Source organism: Scleropages formosus, chromosome 20, assembly GCF_900964775.1.
Source record: "Scleropages formosus chromosome 20, fSclFor1.1, whole genome shotgun sequence".
Taxonomy (NCBI): domain Eukaryota; kingdom Metazoa; phylum Chordata; class Actinopteri; order Osteoglossiformes; family Osteoglossidae; genus Scleropages; species Scleropages formosus.
Genome location: NC_041825.1, coordinates 12,617,914 through 12,642,086, shown reverse-complemented (window position 1 = coordinate 12,642,086; position 24,173 = coordinate 12,617,914). Strand labels below are relative to the sequence as shown.

At 39.6% G+C, this 24,173-nt stretch overlaps 1 protein-coding gene across 5 annotated transcripts; it reads right to left on the bottom strand.

Moving 5' to 3' along the window:
- Positions 1-326: 326 nt before the first annotated feature.
- On the bottom strand, positions 327-23,738 carry tom1l2b (target of myb1 like 2 membrane trafficking protein b). 5 transcript variants are annotated; one of them, XM_018762077.2, is made up of 16 exons: positions 23,652-23,738; positions 20,366-20,450; positions 19,568-19,646; positions 18,330-18,479; positions 17,414-17,548; positions 16,988-17,167; positions 16,403-16,519; positions 15,657-15,790; positions 14,068-14,116; positions 12,822-12,984; positions 12,438-12,555; positions 11,868-11,928; positions 10,541-10,606; positions 8,249-8,308; positions 6,102-6,135; positions 3,656-4,964 (listed from the first exon to the last, which is right to left on the bottom strand). In XM_018762077.2, exons 1-16 carry the CDS (start codon positions 23,701-23,703, stop codon positions 4,810-4,812), a joined length of 1,638 nt encoding a protein of 545 aa, XP_018617593.1. In that variant the 5' UTR covers positions 23,704-23,738; the 3' UTR covers positions 3,656-4,809. The 5 variants fall into 5 exon arrangements, with proteins under 5 accessions (XP_018617597.1, XP_018617593.1, XP_018617594.1 ...); XM_018762078.2 differs by having other exon boundaries at positions 17,426-17,548; XM_018762079.2 differs by lacking the exon at positions 10,541-10,606.
- Positions 23,739-24,173: the final 435 nt, after the last annotated feature.

Genomic DNA, 24,173 nt, shown 5'->3' with positions numbered 1-24,173 from the left:
CGGACCGCAGGGTGTTTGAACATCCCCCTCGCACGTGCTGAAGGAGCTGAGGGGAGGAGAAGTTAAACACCTGTGCGTGTGTTGGGACCGGGATGGTCGGTCGGAGGCTCCGGTTGCGGTGGCTGCGGGGGTGGGGGTGAGGCAAAGGGCCCCTGATGAGCGCAGCCAAACCCAGAGGTCCTCCTACCCACCGACGGCTGGGCTTCCTGGCTTTGAGGGCTACAGGATGGCGCGACGCATGCCGACGTGAGGTGCCCGGGAGACGAGCTGTCCACTGGTGCCGAATTTCGGGGGCAAGGAGGCTGCACCAAGCCGGAGGGCTGGGCCGATGCACTGCGAGAAGTGAGGCTCTGGGCAGGAGGTAAATCCAGCAGCGCGTCCAGGTGAGGCGTGCTGCTGGGTCTCAGGAGAGCCGCTGACGTCGCCGAAGCAGGTGGGGACGGGGTGAAACGGGGGAGGCCCGCGTGGGGCTGCGAGGCAGTACCTCCAACACCGTGGTCAAATGCACAGAACAAATCTGTGCCATGGCTGGTGATGAGCTGCAGCATGTCTAGAAGAGAAGGAGGGCGAGAATGTCAACGAAGGATCACGTGGCGCGACCGAAGTCGTGAACGGAAAAGCCGAAAGTCCCACGGGTATTTCGGTACAGGAACCCCTGCGTTATTCCACGCGTAAAACCGGCGAGTGCGGAAGCTCAGAGCCCCGTAATGGTGCCGCTGTAAACGAAGTCTTACGCCGTTATTTCAGCAGCCACGTATGAGTCACCTGCAAATGAAACTCCGCAGAGTGTGTAAAATCCTCAGAACCATTCGCACTTTGTGTAGGAATCCAGTCTTTTCTGCATACCTTCTCTGAGATTCAGTTGTTCTGAGAATAATAATAATCTGCGTCATGCAGTTCACATGGAAACACTTTAACGCATTAGACGTTGTTAATCCAATTAGCTGTTGCCCACGTCCCGGAGAGATGAATAATGATTTAATTCCGCTCCATGTTCATGTGTTTTCAGGGTAAAGGTCAACAAAAGGACTGCAGATATGCTATAGAAATAATTAATAGATTTAAGGATCAGCATTTCAAATCCATCACATACAATTAAGAGTTTCATAAAATAATTTGCCAGACCTTAACAAATGTTAATCCAACAAAGATGGGTACAATATGCCAACAATATAAGATGATTCATGACAAATGAGTGAGATTAATGTAATATTTATGATACGCCATGCAAATTCTTCCAACACCAGTAGTTATTAAAATAAACCTGCAAACTGCGATTGCTTGACATACAAAAAACAAAGCCCACACAAAACACTGCATAATTTGCATTAAAGTTGTGACAACAGTTTTTCTTTTTTTTATTTTAAAGCTTAAGTTATTGGATAAAATAGCAAAAAAAAAAAAAAAAAAAGGAAGGTGAGCAAAAGCACAGTGAAAAGTGCAGCATAACGTTAATGTCAAGTATTAGCATTTAATTTACCTTCCAGTGTGCAATCCATATTTTGCTGATATATTTTACAAAAGGTGTTAAAGCAGCTAGTTTCCTGCAAACTAACCAACAATTAGGTAGAGCAAGAATTCCATAGAACAGCCTTTAATGTGAACTTTCTGAGGCAGCAGGGTGTAAAGTAGAGAGTGGAGAGAGTGTACGGTGCACTTGACCACAAAAGCACATGGATCCGGGCTGGATTTGTAAAGCGCTGTTTTTACATGAGGTGACCGCTCAGAGCCAATGGGAAGCTCGCTCAGAGTCTTGCTCATGCAGACCTGCCCCTAAGACGGCATGAGAAAGAGCATCTGGGCCGTCACTCCCAAAACAAGGTGAACGACCAGGGGTTACGAAAGGCCGTCTGCACGGACTTCACACTCGGGTTATTGCAGGTTATGACACTTTCCCTCCCGGTGGCTGTTCGTACCCTGCTAGAAAATCACTGCAACTCATAACCTGCAGATTAAGTGACTAATTACAATACGGCTCACTGTAGGATGATTGCGACCGGCCCGTTTTATAAATCGTCGAAAATATGGTACTTCGGTAAATCATGGATCTAAGGAGCATGTATGAGGATCATTTTGGATCTAATGACATTTGGTGGATTAAAGATGATTTACAGTATCTGCATGAGTCAAACAGCACATGGTTACTGTCGTGCTGCAAAACTGTGGTATTCACAGCTATAGAGGAACTTGCAGTGACTAGCAGTGTTTTTGGAAGGCATCCTCAGTGGGCTGGAGTAACCTCTGGGCTGTATTAGAGTGGTTCGCACTGCCTCGTGTAGGGGCCAGAGCCGCTTCTTACACGTTCCACGTTGGAGGGAAAGAACTCATTTTTTACATCTGCCTTCACATAAAAGGAGCAAGGACCGAGCTTATTAACTTTCATAATACATCTCTGTTTTCATAGGCATTACAATTTGTTTATCAAGATATATTCTCAGTTCAGATCCTGTATTTTGTTGCTTGACAGCAGTAGACAGGCATGTCAGCAAGAAATCCTTTGTAGCAGGTCTGTACACGTAGAAAGACAAACTAATGTGGATGCGCAAATTTTGAAGAGAAAATTGGAAGTAATGCACGTGATTCAAGTGAAACTGATCCCATTTAATGAACTGTAATACAAAAGTGAACTATTCTAAGATGTGTAACAAGAACAATTTCCTCTAAAAAAATACATATTTACATTTATTTATTTAGCAGACTTTTCTCCAAAGCAACTTCCAATGAACTCTACATAGAGTTATCAGCCCACACACCTTATTCACCAAGGTAACTTACGCTGCTAGATACACTACTTACACTGGGTCACTCATCCATACATCAGTGGAACACACTCTCTCTGTTACTCACACACTATGGGGGAACCTGAACAGCATGTCTTTGGACTGTGAGAGGAAACCAGAGCACCCGGTGAAAACCCGTACAGATGCAGGGAGAACATGCAAACTCCACACAGACTAAGCAGGGATCGAACTCACACCCTCTCACGCCACACAGATGCTGAGAGACAGCAGCGCTACTTGCTGTGCCACCCACATAATTGGTGCTTTTATTTACAACTACACACATTTATATAATACATTATATTTATGTCTCATCAATTCATATAAAGGAAGAAATCAGCAATGAATTTATCAAGATCCATCCACTCATCTTTAAACCACTTAACCTGAAACTGGTTACAGTGGTAATAGGCCCCAGAAGACAGACCACACATCCTTTCGTACAGCAGACATACCAAGGAAACCTTGAAGTGCATTCATTGTCAGAGTAAACAAATTTGGAACATATCAATGTCATTAAAATGGTTATATAGCATTTTTATTTTACAAATTCTATTAATATCTGTATACAGAACTGTTCAGTATGAGGTTAGTTATATTACTCAATCCTTACATAAGAGAGGTACTAATATTTACATTTTATATTACACAGAATGGGGTGCGGTGGCGCAGTGGGTTGGACCGCAGTCCTGCTCTCCGGTGGGTCTGGGGTTCGAGTCCCGCTTGGGGTGCCTTGCGACGGACTGGCGTCCCGTCCTGGGTGTGTCCCCTCCCCCTCCGGCCTTACGCCCTGTGTTGCCAGGTAGGCTCCGGCTCCCCGCGACCCCGTATGGGACAAGCGGTTCTGAAAATGTATGTATGTATTACACAGAACATCTGAAAAGAGGAATTCTAATATTCCAAGCAAAAACTCACAACACAAAGTTTTTGCTGATCTCTTTAATAAGGCATGTTATTCTGCTGTTTCTGCAAAAATAAACATGAATCATAAGAGTGACATGTCAGATTTCACATTGTTAAATAACTCCTACCTGATTATATCAATAAATAAAGCAGTGTCAGTTATAATGCTCTATATCACCATAATCCAAGTAACCATCTTTTTCTTTTAAAACATAAAGCAATTGCACCACTGATACCTTATACGAACAGAGACAATAAATATCCAAGCAAGTTTATGAACTGCAGTACATAAACCAGCAGCCACACCTTATTTAAACACATCTGAGACATTCTGAACTAAAAATTAAATTTAAAAAACATGAAGTTTTTCGGGGGACAGCAAGCATTATCCGCTTGTTTTAAAATATTTATGGCCCAAACTGAACTAGTGGCTAAGAGAATTCAAAGTAAATATTCAGTCTTCTTGACTAAATAGTAACTCCATTGGTATTTACAGTAATGCACCAAAAGGCAGAAAAAAATAGATATCTATATTTTTAAATTCCCTTTTCAGTGGTTAAATGCAGTAGTCTGGACTGCTACACACTACCACACACCAGTCTAGAGACAAACAAGCAAATTATTAAAAGTGGACACACTTTCACAATGTAAGGAGGATGCAGGCAGACTTACTGCATTTCCCTTTATTCTTCACCCATTTCTCAGGAAATTGCTACTAAATTTACCAATACACAACCTACAAACAAGGGAACTGTTAATGCGTAAAAGTACATTAAGGAAATAAATGTATTCCAGTAGTTCTATGGCAATTTTTAGATATAAAATTCCCCAAAAACTTTAAAGGGAAATAAACAAAAAACATTAACCCAATGTAAAAAAAAATGTCAACATGCCTATTGATTAATAGATTCTCCAGTCATGGGGCAAAGGAGGCAGACAGAGTTTGGGAGGAAATCATGTTCAACAGGAAGGGGAGGTAAAGAAGAATGAATACGTAGGAAACTATGTCAAAAGGAGCCCTATGATTGGTTTTGTACATCTCCCAGAATGTAGCAGTGTGCCCTGCCATGAATGGAGCATGATATCAGGGGGAAGCAAAGCCATGGGGCTGATCAAGAGCAAAGGTTCACAAAGCAAACAGAGCATCTTCAGAGCCGTCTGCTGCTTTGCGATGGCCGCTGGGTGCACGGACAGAGAGAGCGGGGTCTCCACCAGGAGGTGATGGTAAACTAGGTAACCTCTCAGCAGCTTTCGCTCTCTCTTCCAGAAACTTGTCAAACTCTAGAAAACGAGAAAGGTAGGCATCGTAGTAAATATTTTTCCAAACTAAAAAGCAGAATTTACTGAGAAAATAGCAAGCATTTTATAATAAAGCTAAGAAAATAATATACATATATTCAGCCCTCATAACGGGACAAGGAAAGATCTGTGAAAATATACCCAATTTTCATACAACGGGCTTATTATTCTCTACAGAGGAATTTTTGCTATTACAGTCATTTTACATTCACGGCAGGCATTTTATTCACTGCCTGCTACGTGTTTCATGCTACAAAGTATGAAGACGCTAAGATGAATCCAACTGCTGTATACATTTCCAATCATAGGGACAATCTCAACCAATCATAACCCTTAATTAAGTCAGATATATCACAGCTCACACCGATTCAGTACTAGTATCGTTACCAGTTTATTTAGCTGGCTCTTTTCTCCAAAGCTACTTAGTGTTGAGCTATTTTCAATTACTTAAACTTACACTGCAGGGTAATTTTCACAGGAGAAATTCAGGGTAAGTACTTTACTCAAGGCTACTACAGTGAGGGCAGCGATTCAAACATTTCTTAGTGTCTCTACACAGTGCTTCTAACAGCATTGTGACCGTAAGTTGGGCAGAGAGAAAGTCATACTCAGTGATCTTTTGAAATTTATACCATAAACATCCGTAAGCCAAATTATCAAAATGTCTCCATGTTCGGTATGTGCTGTCTCAAACATTATGCATCCTAGGCAGACTTTGGGCCTCCACAAACCTTCATGGGACAAGTGGTTATTGCTGTAACCTTAAAAGACAAGGTAGAAATTTTTTTACAAATATTACAAAATAACATGGTTGTGATGTCATGTATGAAAGTACCTTTTATTCTGATATATTAATGAACTTTAGGACATATATTTTTCATCCAGGAATCTTTTTTTTTTTTTTTTAAAGAAATAATGACAATTCAGCACCCTTAGAATGCAAATTTTCCTGAATTGGGTGATTTCATGTAAGAAATTAGCCCCACGATATAAATGGAGAATGGGTGCATTTCCAATACTAGAATCAACAGTAACCTGAAATGAGATGTGGTTAAATAATTAGCTAAAAACAAAGTGGTCATCATTGAAAAATCATGTAACAGAACTACTAAACCATACCTTCACTTGTAACCCCTTCACCTTCGTCACTTTTCTATACATAGAAATAAAAAACAGAATCTAGTTAGGCCAATATATCTATCCACAGACAACTTACCAAAGGAGAATACAGTGCTATGACAAAGTATTTGCCAGCTCTTTCAAATATTCCCTGTTGTGGAAGCTTTTTTACATTAAATTTGATTAGTTTTTTGTCATTTATAGTAGTACGTAAAAAAAAATAATAATAATTGCCCACTCAGACACAGTAACTTTTTGATCCACCTTTAGCTGCAATAACTAAGTTGAGTGCAGCTATTGACTAGGGTCTCACATCACCATGGACAAATTCTGGCTCACTGCTCCTTGCAGAACTGTTTTAGCTCAGCAACATTTGCAGGTGTTTGAGTATGAACAGTTCTTTTTGGGTCTTGCCACAAAATTTCAAACAAATTCAGGTCAGGACTTTGACCAAGTCATTCAATAACTGTTTTTTTCAGGCATTCTGATAATAACCAGTTTGAGAGTTTTAGACTATTGTCTTGCTTCATGACCCAGCTGCACTTCAGCTTCATGTCATGGACTGACGGCCTCACATTTTCTGATAGAAAGAGGAAATCATGGCTCCTTCAATGATAGCAAGGTGCCCAGGTCCTGTGGCAGCAAAACATGCCCACACCATTACACTGCCACCACCAGGACTGACTGGTGGTGAAAGGTTCTAAGTCTGAAATGGCAAACTGGTTTTAGCCAGACAAGTCAATGTCGTCCAAATCACTACTTCTGATTCATCAGTCCACAAAAAATTTTTCCAGACATCTTGAGACATCCAGGTGCTTTGTGATAACTCCATACAAGCTTTCGTGTTCTTATACTGAGCAGTGGTTTCCACCTTGTCGCTCTCTCAGGTTTGCAATTTTTGCAGTGTCTTTATTAGATCTTCAATACCCCCAGATAATCTTCTGTGGTTCTTTTAGAGCTAATTAATAATTTTATACTTTGTTTGCAGAAAATGATTCTGGCAGCGTTCACCACTGTTTCAAACTTTCATCATCTCATGATGAGTATGGCTCAGACCATGGTGCATGTAAGTTTTAGAGCACTGGAAATGGCAGCAATGCTTCAAAGATACTGGAGCAAAACTTACTCAGTCTGCAAAAAAACTGAAATTGGGAAGGTTCCAACAAGACAATTACACCCAACACAATTAAAGAGCCTTCTGAATGGCTTACAAAGGTGGCAAATGGCTCAGTCAAAGCCCTGATGTAAATTCCATAAAAAATCTTTAGCAGGAATTTAAGACTGCTGTACACTGCTGCTCCTCAATTAACCTGCAACAGTTGGCGCAATCTTACAAGGAAGAGTGGGCAAATATTAAACCTTTTAAATGTGAAAATCCAGTTACAACATACGACAGAAGACCCGAGGCTATAATTACTGCAAAAGAGGCAGTAATCAAATAAGCACTATAGAACTGAAGTGGGTGAATACTTTTTAAAGCTAGACATTTCACATTTATATTTACTTTAATAATAAAACTGATCATGGCCCATCAAAATGTCACATAGGTTTTGTTAATTGTACAAAAAAGTCCAATTCGAATGTGTAACATTCAGGTGTACCACAGCAGACTGTGGTAGCAGTCTGGGGAAAAATGAGTAACTTTCTACATCCACTTTATATTTACAAAAAAGGGAAAATATTCCCTGTAACAATTTTACCTGAAATGAAAACACTGTATTTGTATTCTTGAAAAGTGAAATTCTCACTAAGATTCTGACACATATTTAAGTGAGAAATGGAAAAACCAAAAAAAATATTATATGACCAATAATTCCTGATTTTTAATCACATTTCAAGGCCTCCCCTAATGTTAAATAAAGCTATGTAGAAATGTTCCACTAATAAAAAGAAAAACACCCAATAGTTTACCAACTCATCGGTAAAGCTGCAAATGTATGCCAAATGTAGGCATAGACAGAGATGTAAGCACAACATAAGTTAGTGGCATGAATGTGCAAAGGACTGAGAAATGATTTCAACATTATTCCATATTCAAAAAAAAAAAAAAAACTGAAAAATGCTCAACAATTTTAAAATCAGGTTGTATCTGCCTACATGAGATGATTTAAAACAAGGTAAATAAAATCAAAGTAAATGAGTCTCACCACGTCAGCACAGAGCCACTCCTCTATGTCATCCATTACAGAGGACTGCGCAACAGGAATCTATGGGGCAAAGCCACGAACGAACGACAGCCCGGCAAAACCACACATTCCCACGAGACAACAAAACAAAACAAGTGTAACAACTTTAACATAAAGTCTGGCAAAGTAATGCAAAAACAAATCATCATTATAGAAAACTAAAGCTAAATAATTAGATATTGTACACATCACCACAACCTGGAAGCACACACACAAACATACACACAGCACTGGAAGCAGAAAGGCTGAACAATGTTGCATGGCATGCGATGAGAGTGGAGATGAAAGTGGAAATGGACTGAGGTAGGGAGAGGTACTAAAAGGCAGAAGACAAGGTTGGCATCAAAACACAGCATTCAGGAGCAGGGAAAGAGGAACTAGACATGAAAAATACAGGTTTCCTTTTAAATTCTACTCATATCTGCATTTTGAACATTGACCAGGAGGCAAATTCACAAAAACACCCCCACTGAAAAAAACTCCATGAAAATGTTAAGCTTTCTTAGAAACATTTGTGGTGCAATTCACCCAATCAGTTGGTAACCTACTAAATCTGGCTATGACACAATTTTGCATTCGAAGTTCTGATGACTTGTTCTGCAATATACAAACATACGAATGTTTAGCTGACTCTATTTAAAAGATTTTTGCTCAAAAAAAATTTGTACCTGACCTGTCACCCTTAACTACCTGAACTCTTATATTTATTTAGATCATCCCAGTCTTCAAGTTCTTGGTGGGGATTAATGTGTGAAAAATTAAACAGGCAGCAGAGTGGCCCTGCCAGATTGCGACAGGCTGTCACAGCAGCATCCCAGTCCTGAATGCTCACGTTTGAGACAACATGTAGAACCAGAGGCTAAGAGGGGTTGAAAGACACTTGCTGTGCTCTAGAACATACAAAAAGCACCATTCCCAGCAATGGGACTATACAGCATATATTGTACATTTATTAAGGTACGGTACTGTTGAGGTGAACAACTGAGTCATGTGATAATGATGAGGGCCAGACATTAGCTCATTCTGGTTTAATATTATGACTGAAAATAAGAAAATAACAACATTAAGGACCCAGAGGGGTCAAGAGCACCTAAGGGTACTGTGGAACTAATTTTCTTATGAAATGCAGGACTGCTCTACGGGGCAAAGAAATTATTGTATTAGTTTTCTCACACAACCATACTATGCTAATGAAGACCATGACAGCTGAGATGACGTGAAGAAATGAACAGGAACAGTAAAAGGGACAGAGCACAGGTGAGCCACTGTAGGGGCTCTTAAGGTAAAAATGAAAGCTTCAAAAGGTTTATTTACTATCAAAGCCTACAAGGACTACCTGTACCTGCGCCTGTTATCTGTGATGGTTTCAGCAGTAGCAGCAAAAAGTGAAACCATGTGAAGCACAAATAGAAAATTATAATCAAGGAAAAATACAAATACAAAAGAACTGATGAAAAAAAAGATAAAAAAAAAGAAAAATAAGGTAGAAATGTTACAGCAGGTAAGCATATAAATTTTAAAATGAAGAACAGGGCAGAAATATTTTCTGAGTGAACAACAACACAAAGTACTGTACAAAGCTGCAACAGAAACAGAATTAAACTAAATGATAGATGAAAAATGGTAACAACTGCTAAAATTATGGTAATAAATACAAAACTGCTTCAGAGCCTCAATGTAAGATTTAAATTTTACTGGAACTGATTGAATGAAAAAGCATTCAAAAATATCTAACATGATTCCAACAAATGGATTTTCATATTTTTCTTTGTTCTTGTACAATCACAGTCAGAAACTTTTGCTCAGTGCAAGTCTGTGCAACACTTAAAAGCTTACATGCATCTGGTAGCAATATCTAAATATTACAGAAGGAATGTATTAATATATATTTAACTACAACAAATTTAATAGTATACAGTTTTTGAGGATTTTAATAAAATTGTTATTTGACAGACCTAGAGCATTTTGAATTAAGTAAAACTTTCAAAGGAAGAAAGTAGTTAATCAACCGGTAAATTCCATAAGATTTGTTGGTACAAAGAGTCTGACACTTGCAGTACACTAATTTAAAAATGTGCTGAGCCAGAAAAATCAGTGTTCCCATGGGTCTGTGGTTGTTAATAAAAGCTCTCCCTTTTACTGTTTGGCAGTGCCGTTTCAGCGGTGCATGGCCACAGTTAGGGGACATGGGGATGGGCGGGGGATGCGAACAAGGGGCCAGGGGAGAACGACGTTTACTGGTGAAATCCTCACCATTCCTTGGGTTATTAGCCAGCTGTCTATTGGCTCCATGTCTGTGTTACCACCTTTCAATCTCAGCTGAATCAACGATAAAAATCACTTAAAACACATGTGAGGCAAAACAGAGATCTGCAATGATGAGAAGTAAAACAGAGGAAACTATAAAAAAAAAAAAAAAAAGTGGAAGAATTTAAAAAATGGAAACTTTAAAAGCATCCAAAAATATTAAGATTTAAAAATTCTAGTAGACGTCTCCAAACCCTGGAGCTTTGTAAAAGTATATATTTTACATATTTCTAAGCAGATTTACTAATTTAGTGCTTATCGCAACCTACATAAAATCTTCACAAAAACATTCAAAATGGATGGAAAAAAACTGTAACGAAAAGATGATCTCCTATCTAGCTTAGGTGCTACTAGTGACCTCTCACCTGTACACAGTGTTGAGAACCTGAGCAAGGACGGTACATGCAGGAAATCCTACTTACCTCCAGAATAAAGGACTGAACATGTGATCTACTACAGCGCTTTCAGGACAACACAAACTACTCCCTTCTTCCTAACACTCATGACTGTATGCTGCGACCTCACTGCAGTCTATCTAGTCTCCAGAAAGTAATAGTACCTGTAAAAGGAGATGCACCTTGGGCCTAATATGACCTACTGCATTAGGAAGTCTGAGAGCTGATGCGAGTTGTCTACTCCAAGATCAAAAAATCCGGCTCACTGTGCCTTTCAAATTCATACATTATAGTAAGTAATTCTAAAAATGGCAACAGACAACTATGGAACAATATGCCTTAAAAACTAAAATGCAGTCTATAGTTTTCCTTACTGACTGTTGCATTTACAACAAATATAAAAAAAAAAAAAAAAAAAGGTTTAATAAAATATTTCCTTTTTTGCATGTAAATGATATGGTATACTAGCAAAAACGGAGTTTGAGAAAACCATGATTAGAACCAGGGTAAAATTTGTAAGGAATTGGTCAGAAGGTGAATTCTGTAAATGTACTTGGAAATTTTCTGTGTTCTACAGTGATCTGGAGGTCATACTGTACTGTACTCTCTAAATCATAACTCTCCATCTTTTATGAACTGTGGTATTTTGTTTTACTACCATTCTGGAATATCTGTATTTCTCAATTTCACATTAGTTGAAATTGAAGATGCTGTGAACCAGGAGCTGTGCTTCGAATTAAGCTGCTTAAAAAGTTCATGCAGGTCTTGGACTGAAACAGGAACATACAGACTGGTGGACATGCCTGGCCAGCGAGTCCTCCACCACAAGCATGCAGTGAGGCAACCAAAAAAGGCTGTTAAACGGTGAGTGCGCTCACCTCTCCAGAGGTTAGTTGCCTTCCATCCGCAGCTGAAATCGGAATGCCTTCGGTCTTTGCACTATAAATAAGTACACAGAGAGAGAAACATTGCAAATCCCACTGTCTGCACCACTTTGTGACATAGATCTAATCCTGGCCAAGGAAAACAAAATTCTTTGCACATAGGAACAGAGTTTTGGCAATAAATATGCTTGATCTGTGAACTGCCCAAATATCATTAATAATTTATCTCTTGGCATGGCAAGCTGGGAGACCTTGCCAGTTTGTAACTGTATGGGTAATTATGTAGAGGTTTAGAGATATTAGTCGTAGAACAACTCAGCCATCTTTGACCATGAATATGTGAATGTTTCTGAAATTAATAAAGCCTTTTTGGCAGCTTTCTCTCAGATGTATTTACAGCCAACTTCTTCACAGGGCTTCTGAAGACAAGGCACTGCTGTAGTGATGGGTTATACTTAAAAACCTTCAGAAGCCTCCATTTCTCAATGTGCCAAATTAGAACTGAAAGAGCTGGTGTTTACAAGTCAAACGTGTTACACAGAGCAGACGGGCAGCAATTCTTACTTTTTGCAGGGGTCGGCAAGAGAACTGTTCCTGGTCTGAGCGAACACATCAAAGTCATCCTGCTGGTTACAGCTGCGGAGAGAACTCAACGTACCACTTACGCTCTTTGCACCCACATCTGGGCACCATTAGCAGTCCCGTCCAAAAAAAAAAAAAAAAAAAAAACAATATTAGTAAAATCTTAGAAGAGCAAGGTAGTTCATGTGAACCTATAAACTGAATAACAACTTTGAGATCTGCCATTAACTACAGGTATGAGTTCAGAAGAGACAAAGCAGTACTTTTCCTATTCTAACACAGTGAATTACACTGGTGCTTTCAATGAGTGTGTTAGAAATTCATTTAAGAAAAGTTAATAAATTATGTTTGAGTCTTACTACTGACCAAGCCTAGCAAGTTGAGAAGAGAGCGAACAGGGTGTCAAGTTGGGGCCAGGGGCTGCGGCGGTCACAGAGGATGGCGGGGCGGCACTGATCTTTGGACTGACCACAGCAGGTGACCCTGGCCCGAGGTCAATCAAATTGTCCTCTGTTGCTTCACTGAGGACCTGCAGGGCACACAGCAGGCACAGGCAGGGACAAGTAATCAAGTACTTATTCCCACAGAGTCAGGGATCCATTAAAAAATAGGGAGGGATTCATTCTCAAGGGTATGGTAACACTAACTTCCTAAACACCATCTTCTTGTAACCATCAGGGTGATGATTTACCATCACATAAATAATAATAATAATAATAATAATAATAATAATAATAATTACACATAATGCAGTGTCCAAGACAACATACTTAAGGGCAGTAATCTCTATGCATTAAACAGAAGCACAGAAACTAACTGAGATTTACCTAAGAATTACAGATTACAAGTGTCATACACTGATGGTTACATACACAGCTCATGCCAAGAAACACAGGAATGAAACACAATTTATCTGCCACTCAAAGAAACACAGTTGAGGTCAAATTGCTGTTGTATATATGATATATATAAATATATGCTGTTATGACTTACATTTTTATTTCCACTTTTTATTATTTGTTTGCAGTGTAAGGTTTTGATGGCAGATGGTTTCAGAGTATATGTGTTTGAAGTTCATCATTCTCCCACAGCAACCGAAACTGGGCAGAATGATGCTCAGCAGGAAGGGTTAGCAAACATGCCATGTGGTCCGAATGTGATGGGGAGAATAACATTCAAATACCAATCAGCCAGCTTTTAACATTCCCTTATGTGACTCTTCTCATTCCAAAAATGAAAATGAGATATAAGGGGTAGCTTTTATACTTGCCTGCCTCAGCTAGCCATAATAAATAAATAAATAAATAAATAAATAAAACACAAAAAGGAACATAAATAGTTTTACATGCTTTCCAGATGATTATCTGTACATGCATTCAAAGCAGATCAACATAACGCTATCCCATAAAAATAGAACAGGTACTGCTGTTAGCTTTTGACAGTATTATTGTCGACAGAACTACACAACACATTTTAGCAGTACAGTCAGACTAATGTGAGATGCCAGACCATGAAACAGAAATAACAAACAACATGAATATACTTTTCACACAGCAAACATGAATGAACTGGGACTTTGTTCAAACATTGCTGCCAAATCACTGTGACTCACCCCATTGTTGCCAGTCTGAGCTGCCCTGCTTGACCGATACCTCTCATACCTAAAAAAGAGAACTTAATGAACCCAACAATACCCGAGTCAACCTGACAACGCTGCACAATTTGTGGGGAACTGTTCATATCATCACAAACATTACACAGTTGCAGAATTGCTTGCAATTTCAAATTTGGTAGTAAAATTACTTTTTAAAATTATTCTTCACTTTCCTCATACTTGCATCACAATGTCTTTACAACTAAACATTTGTAACAAACATTCATAACATGCCAACGGAAACAAAGAGATGAACACAAGTTCTCCCACTGACGTTATTACAACAGGCTTGGGGTAATTGAGTCCTGATTTACAACAAATAAATTGAAACCTTTTAAGAAATAAGCACAAATTTCACTCACAATTTGTTCCTGAAGATCTGTTCGTAAAGTCAACTATCGAAAAACAAATTTTTACTTACCATTGATTTAAATGGGGAAAAATAAATGTGTTCCTGAGCAACAAAAGCTTCATCCTTTTTTCATCACACACACAAAATTCCTGCCTTAACTTTCAAACACCAGGAACGTCTAATTCAAAACCAAGACCAGAATATCATAATTTCTCTGGACACCTTACAATGGATGTGTTTGCTTTAGACTTGTAACCCATTTATGGCTCTTGTTTATTTAATGGCACTTTTCTATTCTGCTTTTAAATGTGCAACATAAAACAAAGACTATTAGAACACCACCTAACAAGGCAATTTTCATAATGTAATTACTGTAATCACTCAACATTTGGAAGCCCTCAATATTGAGATATTGGTAAAATATCGCTGGAGAAAAAAGAAGAGTAAATCAAATCAAAATCATTCATAATCATGGCCATTTCAAGAGAATGTATGCATTTTATCAACTTTATAAGTTATAAACTGATAGGTAATACTTTCCTTTGCCTTTTTAGTTTTTTCAACATCTTTCTGTACCTTCTTCGTAGCTTTTTTTTGTTGGACTCATTATTATAAAAGATTCTTAAAAATTAGGAGATTTCAGTTACCTGTAAGTAGGCACATGCTACAAGACAACAAGATTTTCAGGAGATGCCACACCATGTGTTGGGGTGGAGGTTGCTTGCCCTATGTGGTGCTCAAAGTCACCAAGGCTTACATTTTGAATTTCACTCTCTGTTCTTGAGTTTATCATAATTGTCAGGGGACAGCTTGTTCAGGTTCAGCCATAGTATGTGAGTGACAGAGACAGTGTGTTCCACTGATGTATGGATGAGTGGCCCAGTGTAAGTAGTGTACAGTATTAGCAGTGTAAGTCACCTTGGTGAATAAGGTGTGTGGGCTGGTAACACTACATAGAGTTCATTGGAAGTCACTTTGGAGAAAAGCATCTGCTAAACGAATAGATGTAAACGTAAGTACAACGTTTCATTACATGAAGGAAACCTGTAATTACATTCACACGGTATACAAATAAAATTACAAAACATTAAACTTGCTGTTGGAAAAAAATACCCTAGATAAGTTCTCACTATAACAACGTATTACTGAACTGGTTATGAAAGGAGTATTTAGGTTGAGGCAGAACAGGTGATACCTTTCATATCGTAGAAAGATATTGTTTAGGTCGTCATTTACGTGCAGCAGCTCTTCTGTGATGTCCTCTTTGGAAACATGGGAAATAAGCTCAACTATCCTCTGCTGCATGGCTCTGCAGGTGCGGTTCAGCTCCTAAAGAAATCCGGGGCAGGAGCGGGGTTGGGGGTAGGATGGGAATTCCAATCGTGTTATTCCCAGCAGCTGACAACCTTGAGCATACATCCAACAATTAAAGTGTACCCCTAGGATTTCCAGGGTAATGACAGTCAGCTGTAAATTTAATGAGGGTGGGAAAATGTGCAAAATAAGATTCTGACTGTTTCTGAGGAAGTCACTCAATTCTACCTCATGCTATTTAATAGCGCCATCTAGTGATCTTTATAATACAGAATCAGGGGCACAGCACTAATGTGAAGTTGAATTAATTGATGATCAATTATTAAAATTACTGTTTAGCAAGTACTGATTAGTAATCACTGAATTAGTATTATTAGTATTTGTATTGATTAATAATTACTGAATTACACAAACACTTCAAGCCCATAAGCATGCAAAGCCTCAGTAGTACTTTGGCAAATCATGCCAATAATTTTCCCTTAACCATCTCATTGAACTGAATTTCCATCTGGAGTTAATAAAGTTTCATTCATTCCTTTATTATAAAAGACTGACTTGCACACAAGAGTAACTTTAAAGCTATGAGAGTATTTTACTTTAAAATAGTCTCTAAATCCTGGATCTAACCTGCAAAAGATCAAGATCAGAGGGATCCTCTTGTCCAGGCACCATCTCTGTCAGCATCTCTGACATCACCTTGGCATTCCCACGCACGATGTCCAGCTCACTGCGTAGCCTGGCAATCTGAACGGTCAGGTTAAAACACAAACAGGAGACATGTTTACTTCTATGGGCTGATTTTCTGAACACAGATCAAAGCCAGTCTAGTACTAAGAAGGATGGTAAATGGAGAATTAGTACTGAAGCTGACAATTACTACTGAATGTAGCTCTAAACTAGGCTTTAGCAATATCTGGCCCTATATATACTTCCAGTCATATATTTTTGTTACTGAAAGTCTGCTGATGAAAGAACAAGTCAGTCCTTCTAAACATATATTCCTGCATGAAGTAGCTAGTTTAGTAGTTGCAGTCGTCCCCTTCCACTCTAAAGGGTAGTCCTTCCATACCTCCAGTGGGTACATAATACAAGATGAGCACCTTGATGGTAACGTGAAGTTATAAGGAGGGATTAGCATGGGCAGAAACAGCTGCAAGCAAGTCAAACACTACTTATGGCATATGTGAGCAGGTGTGTGCAGAGCAAAACAACCTGTTCTGAGTTGGGAACGATGGGCCCAGAATCCTGCGTGCTGGAGATCTGCGGTGTCGAATAGGCGGGGGAAAGAGATGCAGACAAGGGTGGGGCTGTTGCAGTGCCGACTGAGGACTGTGGAGGGGGGCTGTACTTGTAGGTAGACTGGTCCCCATTCGGGGCACTTGGCATAGCGAACTTTTAAAACACAAATAATACAAGGTTAGTTGAAATGCCTGGGCTAGGCCATCAGTAGTCCTCCTTTGAAATACATCTTCATCTATATAAAACTGCCAAATTCTGTATATGGTAGAAGAAGAAATATATACAATCTTTAACATATGTCAGTCCTTCACTTCATCTCCCAACACTTTAGCACAATTTAGATAAGACCATTGAAAAAGTCAGCTGTGCAGCAAAAAGAGCGATGAGGGTACGTCTCACCCTCTGTGGCACCTGGATGGGAGACAGGGCATCTAGGTCTGCCCTGGGGAACTCAACACCCTTCCTCTTCAGGTCTTCGTAGACATGCACCACGCCCGTGAGATCAGGGCTACTCCTGAATGCATCTGCCCAGGCCTGAAATTGGGAAAGGACACATGATTACCGGGAGTTTAAATAAACAAGTCTGGACCACTACCTACGCAAATGTTCATACAGCACAACAAATAGCTCCATGATGCTGTTCCATGTTCTCAGAATGAAGCAAAATTGGAGTACACAAAATTCAGTGAAATTATTCTTACTGCAAGAAGTGTTCATTTTTATCATAAATAAAATGATGTCGAGATACATATGAAGTAACTTTAAAGCATAAGAGCCTCTGACTGGATAAGCAACATTTACATTTTTGAATCCAATAGGGTAGTAACTTATTACTAGGTTGGATCAGGCCATACTGCTCAAAACAAGAATTACTTGGTCTGTACATCGTCAACTGTCAGCAAAGTAAAAATGAGATATATATATAGTGCAGAAAGAATTATCTAACATTAATAAGGATGTAAGTGTCATTTTCTGCAGGCCTATTCTGAAAAACAGTAAAAACTGACATTTATTCGGACACTTTTCTCAAAAGAAATGTAAAATATTAGTTTAGCATATTAAGCTAGATACCATTATTTACCAATTTACACAGCTAGGTAATTACTATTGTATCAATTCAAGTTAGACATCCTGCTGATGGGTACCAGAGCAGGAAGGGGAGTTGAACCCGGGTCAGGTGACAACCCTAACCACTACTCTACTGGCTCCCCCCTCTCGATGCAGAAAACCTCAATATACACTACAAACAAAAAGTTAAGGCATGCTACACTTTGAATAACGCATGTCACTTAGGTGGAAGACACTTCCTTTTTACCTGAATCAAAGCAAGAACTTTTTCTTGCACTATAGTAGGTGGGTTGCTTTTTGGAGAAATTATTTTGACAAGAACACCATCAATGAAATCCCGAGAGGCAACAAGAACATGGAAGCGATGACCACAATTTTTCACACATGTCTCCAAAACCTGTAGGGCAAAAATGAAAAGACACAATAAAACCATTCTTTTGCACTAAATACGAATCAGAAGATTATGACAAACAGAATGCAATAATTGAACCAAGTCACAAACAGGCTTTCTTGATACTGAGTACAATTTGTTCATATTTGTAGCTGAAGACAAACATGAAATCTACGCTCCTGACAAGCCTAACATAGAGTACTGAGCAAAAGTCTTAGGCACTTAGATGTTTCACAAAAATAATTGTTTTAGACAGTTATTTAATGTCTTCTGCATTAGCGTCGGGGGTGCGGTGGCGCGGGGGGGTTTGGCCGGGTCCCACTCTCTGGCGGGACTGGGGGTCGAGCCCTGCTTGGGGTGCCTTGCGATGGACTGGCATCCCGTCCTGGGTGTGTCTCCTCCCTCCTCTGGGCTTGCATCCTGTGTTGTTGGGTTAGGCTCCAGTTTGCCATGACCCCGCTTGAGACAAGCGGTTTCGGACGACATGTGTGTGCACGCACACATTAGTGTCAATGCGAAAAATTGTATTTCAGATTTCCAAGCATTCCTTTTGAAAAAAGTTACAGTATTACAGTAAGGGTTTTGTATGTCGTTAAATAAAAAGTACACACACACACACACAGAGTCAGAGACCGCTTGTCCCAAGCAGGGTCGTGGCTAACCAGAGTCTAACCCAGCAACACAGGGCGCAAGGCTGAAGGGGGGAGGGAACACTCCCGTCCTGCTCTTAATTAATAAAAGCATTATTTTCGGAAGCATTCTCACTTTACAGCTTTTTTTCCCAACCAAGTGCCTAACCCTTTTGCACAGTACTGTACATGAGACTTACCTCACAATGCTCCAAGGTCCCATTTCTAAAATGTTAATGCTGCTCACAACTGACTGATTGTCTGATATTTATTTAATTTGAAAAAGTCTCATAGATCTAACTAATTCAACACTTATGTTCTGGTTACTTTGAAGCTACCAGCTCTATTAGAGTCCCTTCTCCAGCTCCTCCAACCTACCACCCATTCACATACATCCTTGACTCCTTTACCTCTGCTCTGCATTTCACCTCCACCTTCCCATTCATCACCTCCACCTCAACTCACTGTCAGTGTCAGCATCACCTCCCGGAAATTTTTATTGCCATTCAGCCGCTTCTTCAATGCTCTTACAGCATCCTTGGGCCTGCAACAGGAAAACGCACAGCTCGGACCGAACTGGGATACAGCAGAAATAAAGAATCGATGGGTTACACAAATGCATCAGGGAAAGTACACGGATAAATTAAACTCTGGCCGATCAGAGGGTCAAAGTTTTCATTCAATTATTTTCTTCTGGATGAACTTCACAAAGCTGTGTATATAGTGGTCTGTGACTGTTGAGCCAGGAATACAACGTGCTGAAGTACACATCCAGGTGTCTCGACTTACAGCAGGTTGTCATCAACTAATGTTGAGGGTGGAAAAATAAAAATGGAAAAAAAAACATGTCTTTTTTCATTATCATAATTGCAGTATTAAAATACTGTAAAATCAGAGGTGGTCATGAACAAAATATCAGATGAACTTAATGTAAAAATTCTCATGTAAACACATTATATAAAAATGACATGTTTTATAAATGTATTCATTTAGCACACTTTTCTCTATTTTTTTGTTAAAATTACACTATGTACCCAAGAAGACATACTACATTTAATCATAATGAATCAAAACACAGACCAATTCATTTCTGCCACATCAATAATTACATTCATAAAGACTCATATGAGACATAATTCTATTAAGCTTATTGTATATACATGATTTACTACAAAACAGAATGGACTTGTCTGCTTAATGGACGGTAAGTCGGAATTACATGAATATGATTCATTGTGTCTGCGTATTGTGTCAGTGGCTCACCCTTCCTCGGTTTCATTAATGATATCACAAATCTCCATATTGAGCGTCCAGTCTTCATTCTGGAGGGAGCCATCTGTGGCTTTCTCTGCAGATAAGGAAAAACAAGTCTCTTTATTTAATACAATATCTAAAAATATTAAAGAAGGGTTATTACTAAAATAATACTGCATCTAAAAAGAATGATAGGGCATATAGTACAGCTTGTTTTTATTTATTCATAGCTTATACTGTTCTTTTATCTAAAGTCACTTAAAGCATTTATATATAGCAGAGTATTCCTACTGTACAATTCAGAGGTAAGTACCTTGATCAAGAGTACTACAGCTGGAGCAGGGAGTGGGATTTAAACCAGCAACCTTCTAGACTTCTCATACAAGTCTGAGTACTCAAATGTTTTGCTATTTGCTGCCCCTAAAATAAATATACATCAGGTGTTATTTATTACTTGACTGTAATAAAGATGTAATTTTTTTTCCCCCACTCAGAGTATTCAGAATAAGATACAAATTACTTTTTTGGCAATTATCAGATAGGCAAATCTCATGACCCTCCCCCACAGTCAAAAGACATGCAGTTCAGATGAACTGGGTCCCAAAAAATTGCCTGCAGTGTGTCAAAGAGTGAGTGACTATGCGCATGTATGTCTACCCTGCAATAGACTAGCGTCCCATCCAGGGTGTACCCCCCATCCTTGTGCCATGTGGTTCCGGACCACCACAACACTGACAAGGACAAGCGATTAGCTAAAGTGAGTGACTGACTAATAAAAAGTCCTACAGAGGATTATAAATGCTAGTGAGAAACCTGTGTGGGCCTAGCTCTGTAGATATACTTTTATTTTGTTTCTCAGGAAAGCTTACATTTTGATAATAAACAGACACCTTTCTCCAAAACATCTAAAAATACAACATCCAATCAAAATTCAGCACAAAACGGTGCAACACAAGAGAAATATTAATAGTAAACCATTAAGACTCTAGCTAACCACCCCCAGAGAATGCACGGTAAACCTAATGACACGGCCTAAACCAACTTACTAGTTACAGCATCTCCAGCAGCGTCAAGGTTTTTCTCTTTAATGTATTTACCGTAACTATTAACAAAACTGTTAGACCAAAACACGAAATCAGTAGAACAATTTTTAGAGACAAGTCCTTGAAACTTGAATGTTCAAAATGAATCATCCTAAACAAACTCTCACATGACATTTTTGCACTAACTTTGCCATGAAAATCTTAAAATGACACTCAAAAGTGACCTCTGAAAAGTGAGGGGAAAAAAGAAGAATTTGTTGATGTTGATCTAATACGGAATAATGCAGACATTACCCATCACCCCCAAAGACAGTGATAGATAGATAGATAGATAGATAGATAGATAGATAGATCCACTTGGACAGGGCAATAGTGTTACTGAGATTTTAGGTCAGTAAAGGCACTAAATGGGCCAATTAGCCCACCCTCATTTGTGTCAAAGTTCTCATGTTTAAATTGTGTTTCCAGCACAAACACAGAAAAACAGATTAATATTAATGTTGCCAGCGCCATTGTAATCATTTTCCTGTAACGTAATTGAAGTTTGGTGGCGTCCTCCATCTCCTCCCAGTATTGAGTGGAAGGTCATTCTAAAGTTGCAGGGGGGAAGGAAGTTCAGACACTGACATTCACAAAACCGAAATTCAGACTTAAGTTAAATAATTGCTAAATAAATCCAACTATAGCAAGTTCCAGTCCTCATGTGATCAAAATGCCAACCTTCCATTGTACACATGAAAATGTCTCAATCAAACTGTGGGAAAAAAAGGGTTCACAAATATATATTTTTGTAAGTTGTCAGGGAGAAAAACATCAGAAAAATAATTACCACACACACACACACACACACATACATTTTCTGAACCGCTTGTCCCATACGGGGTCACGGGGAACCGGAGCCCACCCGGCAACTCAGGGCATAAGGCCGGAGGGGGAGGGGACACACCCAGGACGGGACGCCAATCCGTCGCAAGGCACCCCAAGTGGGACTTGAACCCTAGACCCACTGAAGAGCAGGACCTGGTCCAACCCACTGCGCCACCGCACCCCCTGCAATAATTACCAATAATAGTAAAATAACAAAGGTCAAAAAGTGTAAATCAAATGTATTAACTGCCAATATATTGAGAGTGGGTGGGGGGGGGGGGGGGGGGGAACCCTACAGCCACGGTGCAATTGCTAAGAAAGAACGTCTTGGTACTGAGATAATTCACTACCATCTATGATTTATTGCCAAACACTGATCCATTAAATGCTGTTGAAATCTCTTAATTAATTTGGATACAAGCATTGTATAGCTTTATATACAACATTGCATTGTAGCTTCCATTGGGGAAAATGTATTCATCATCAGTGGGCTCACGAACCAATTTAAATGGCAGGGTATCATTATGGTAAAGTAAAAAATACTTTTCCCCATTGGAAATCCATATTCCGCAACTTCATTATAACTCAGACAGCAAACTAGTTACATCCTTAGATATACATTTATATAACTACTATGAGTATCTAGTAACTAGTACTGAACAAATACAAATGGGTACCATCACCAAATCACACAGCCATGCCCAAGGCCCAAAAAATTAATAAATAAATAAAGTGTTTTTCCTATATCCTAAAATCAGAGATTGTCAAAAAAAAATTAATTTCCAACTTGCCTCATTCATTTGCATTTTTCCGTTATGATTTCATATTTTCTGGGAACTGCTTTCACTCCAAACTAAGTTGAATGGGAGGAACTTCATGCAAGAAAAATGTATGAAACTGAGGAAACGATGCTGGAGTCAAAGTGTTCGCATAACACAGAGACGCAGAGCAAATATTATTTATTATATGAGAAACACTAACGGCCGGAACTGACTGTGAGGAGCTACGCTACGGATGATGCCTGGCCTGGACTGGATGTCTCAAATCACCCTAAACAATTAAGAAAGCAAGATGTATGCCATTTCTCCGTTCCATCATGGGCGGTGCGGAGAGGAGGCGGGGAGGGGAACGAACGGTGGTCTGGAAGCCCGTCCATGATGATGATGATGATGATGATGTGATGTGATGATGTGATGATGATCCGTCCTCAGCGCCGCAGTTGTGTTCGGACCGAGTTTGTTTGGACCGCAAGCCGAGTTAGCGGCCCCGCAGCCGCTGCTTTCGAGCACCAAAACAACAAAACTCTGCCACGAATACCGTTTTATTTCATTCGTTTCGTGTTAATTTCAACAGCGTTGTTGAGAAGACCCGACACAGGCGCTTACCTATGCAGTGTCCTACAGGAGTGCTGTACGGGTTCCCCAGGAGAAACTCCATCTTGGTGACAACAAACACACCGCACGGGCCGGGAGTCTGCGAGCACAACGCAAGATCCCGCCCAGCGAGCATCCCATTGGATGATCCCATTACAGTCGTCCAATCAGACTCGCCGGACTGACCTGACGAAACCAACCCACACGCGGATTGTGGTGCTGCGGTTTGACCGCGATTTAGTAGCCGGCCCTGCTTTGAACTGGAGTGCAGCGCCACATATCCGCTTTTAAAGTCTATTTTTATAAGGACTGATGCCTGAACGTCACTTTAAAATGAATGCATCGGAAATTACAGATGCATGAAAAAACAACTATTTAAGGATCATGATTGGCGGGGATCAACTGCTACTAGCAGACATCGAGTGCTGTGGTTCTCATTTTTGCTGATAAACAGCTAAACAGCACTAGTGTTATAGATGCGAGCAGCAGAAAATGCTCCATAAGCAAAGGGCCAAACAGTTTCATTTAGTCTAT

Excerpts from the sequence above, each read along its gene's own strand:
- tom1l2b (XM_018762077.2), bottom strand. The coding sequence starts at position 23,703 with ATGGAGTTTCTCCTGGGGAACCCGTACAGCACTCCTGTAGGACACTGC. Across the intron at positions 18,480-19,567 it reads AGGTGATGCTGACACTGACA|GTTTTGGAGACATGTGTGAA; the intron begins GTGAGTTGAGGT and ends TTTGCCCTACAG. Across the intron at positions 10,607-11,867 it reads GGCAACTAACCTCTGGAGAG|CTGAGATTGAAAGGTGGTAA; the intron begins GTGAGCGCACTC and ends TCGTTGATTCAG.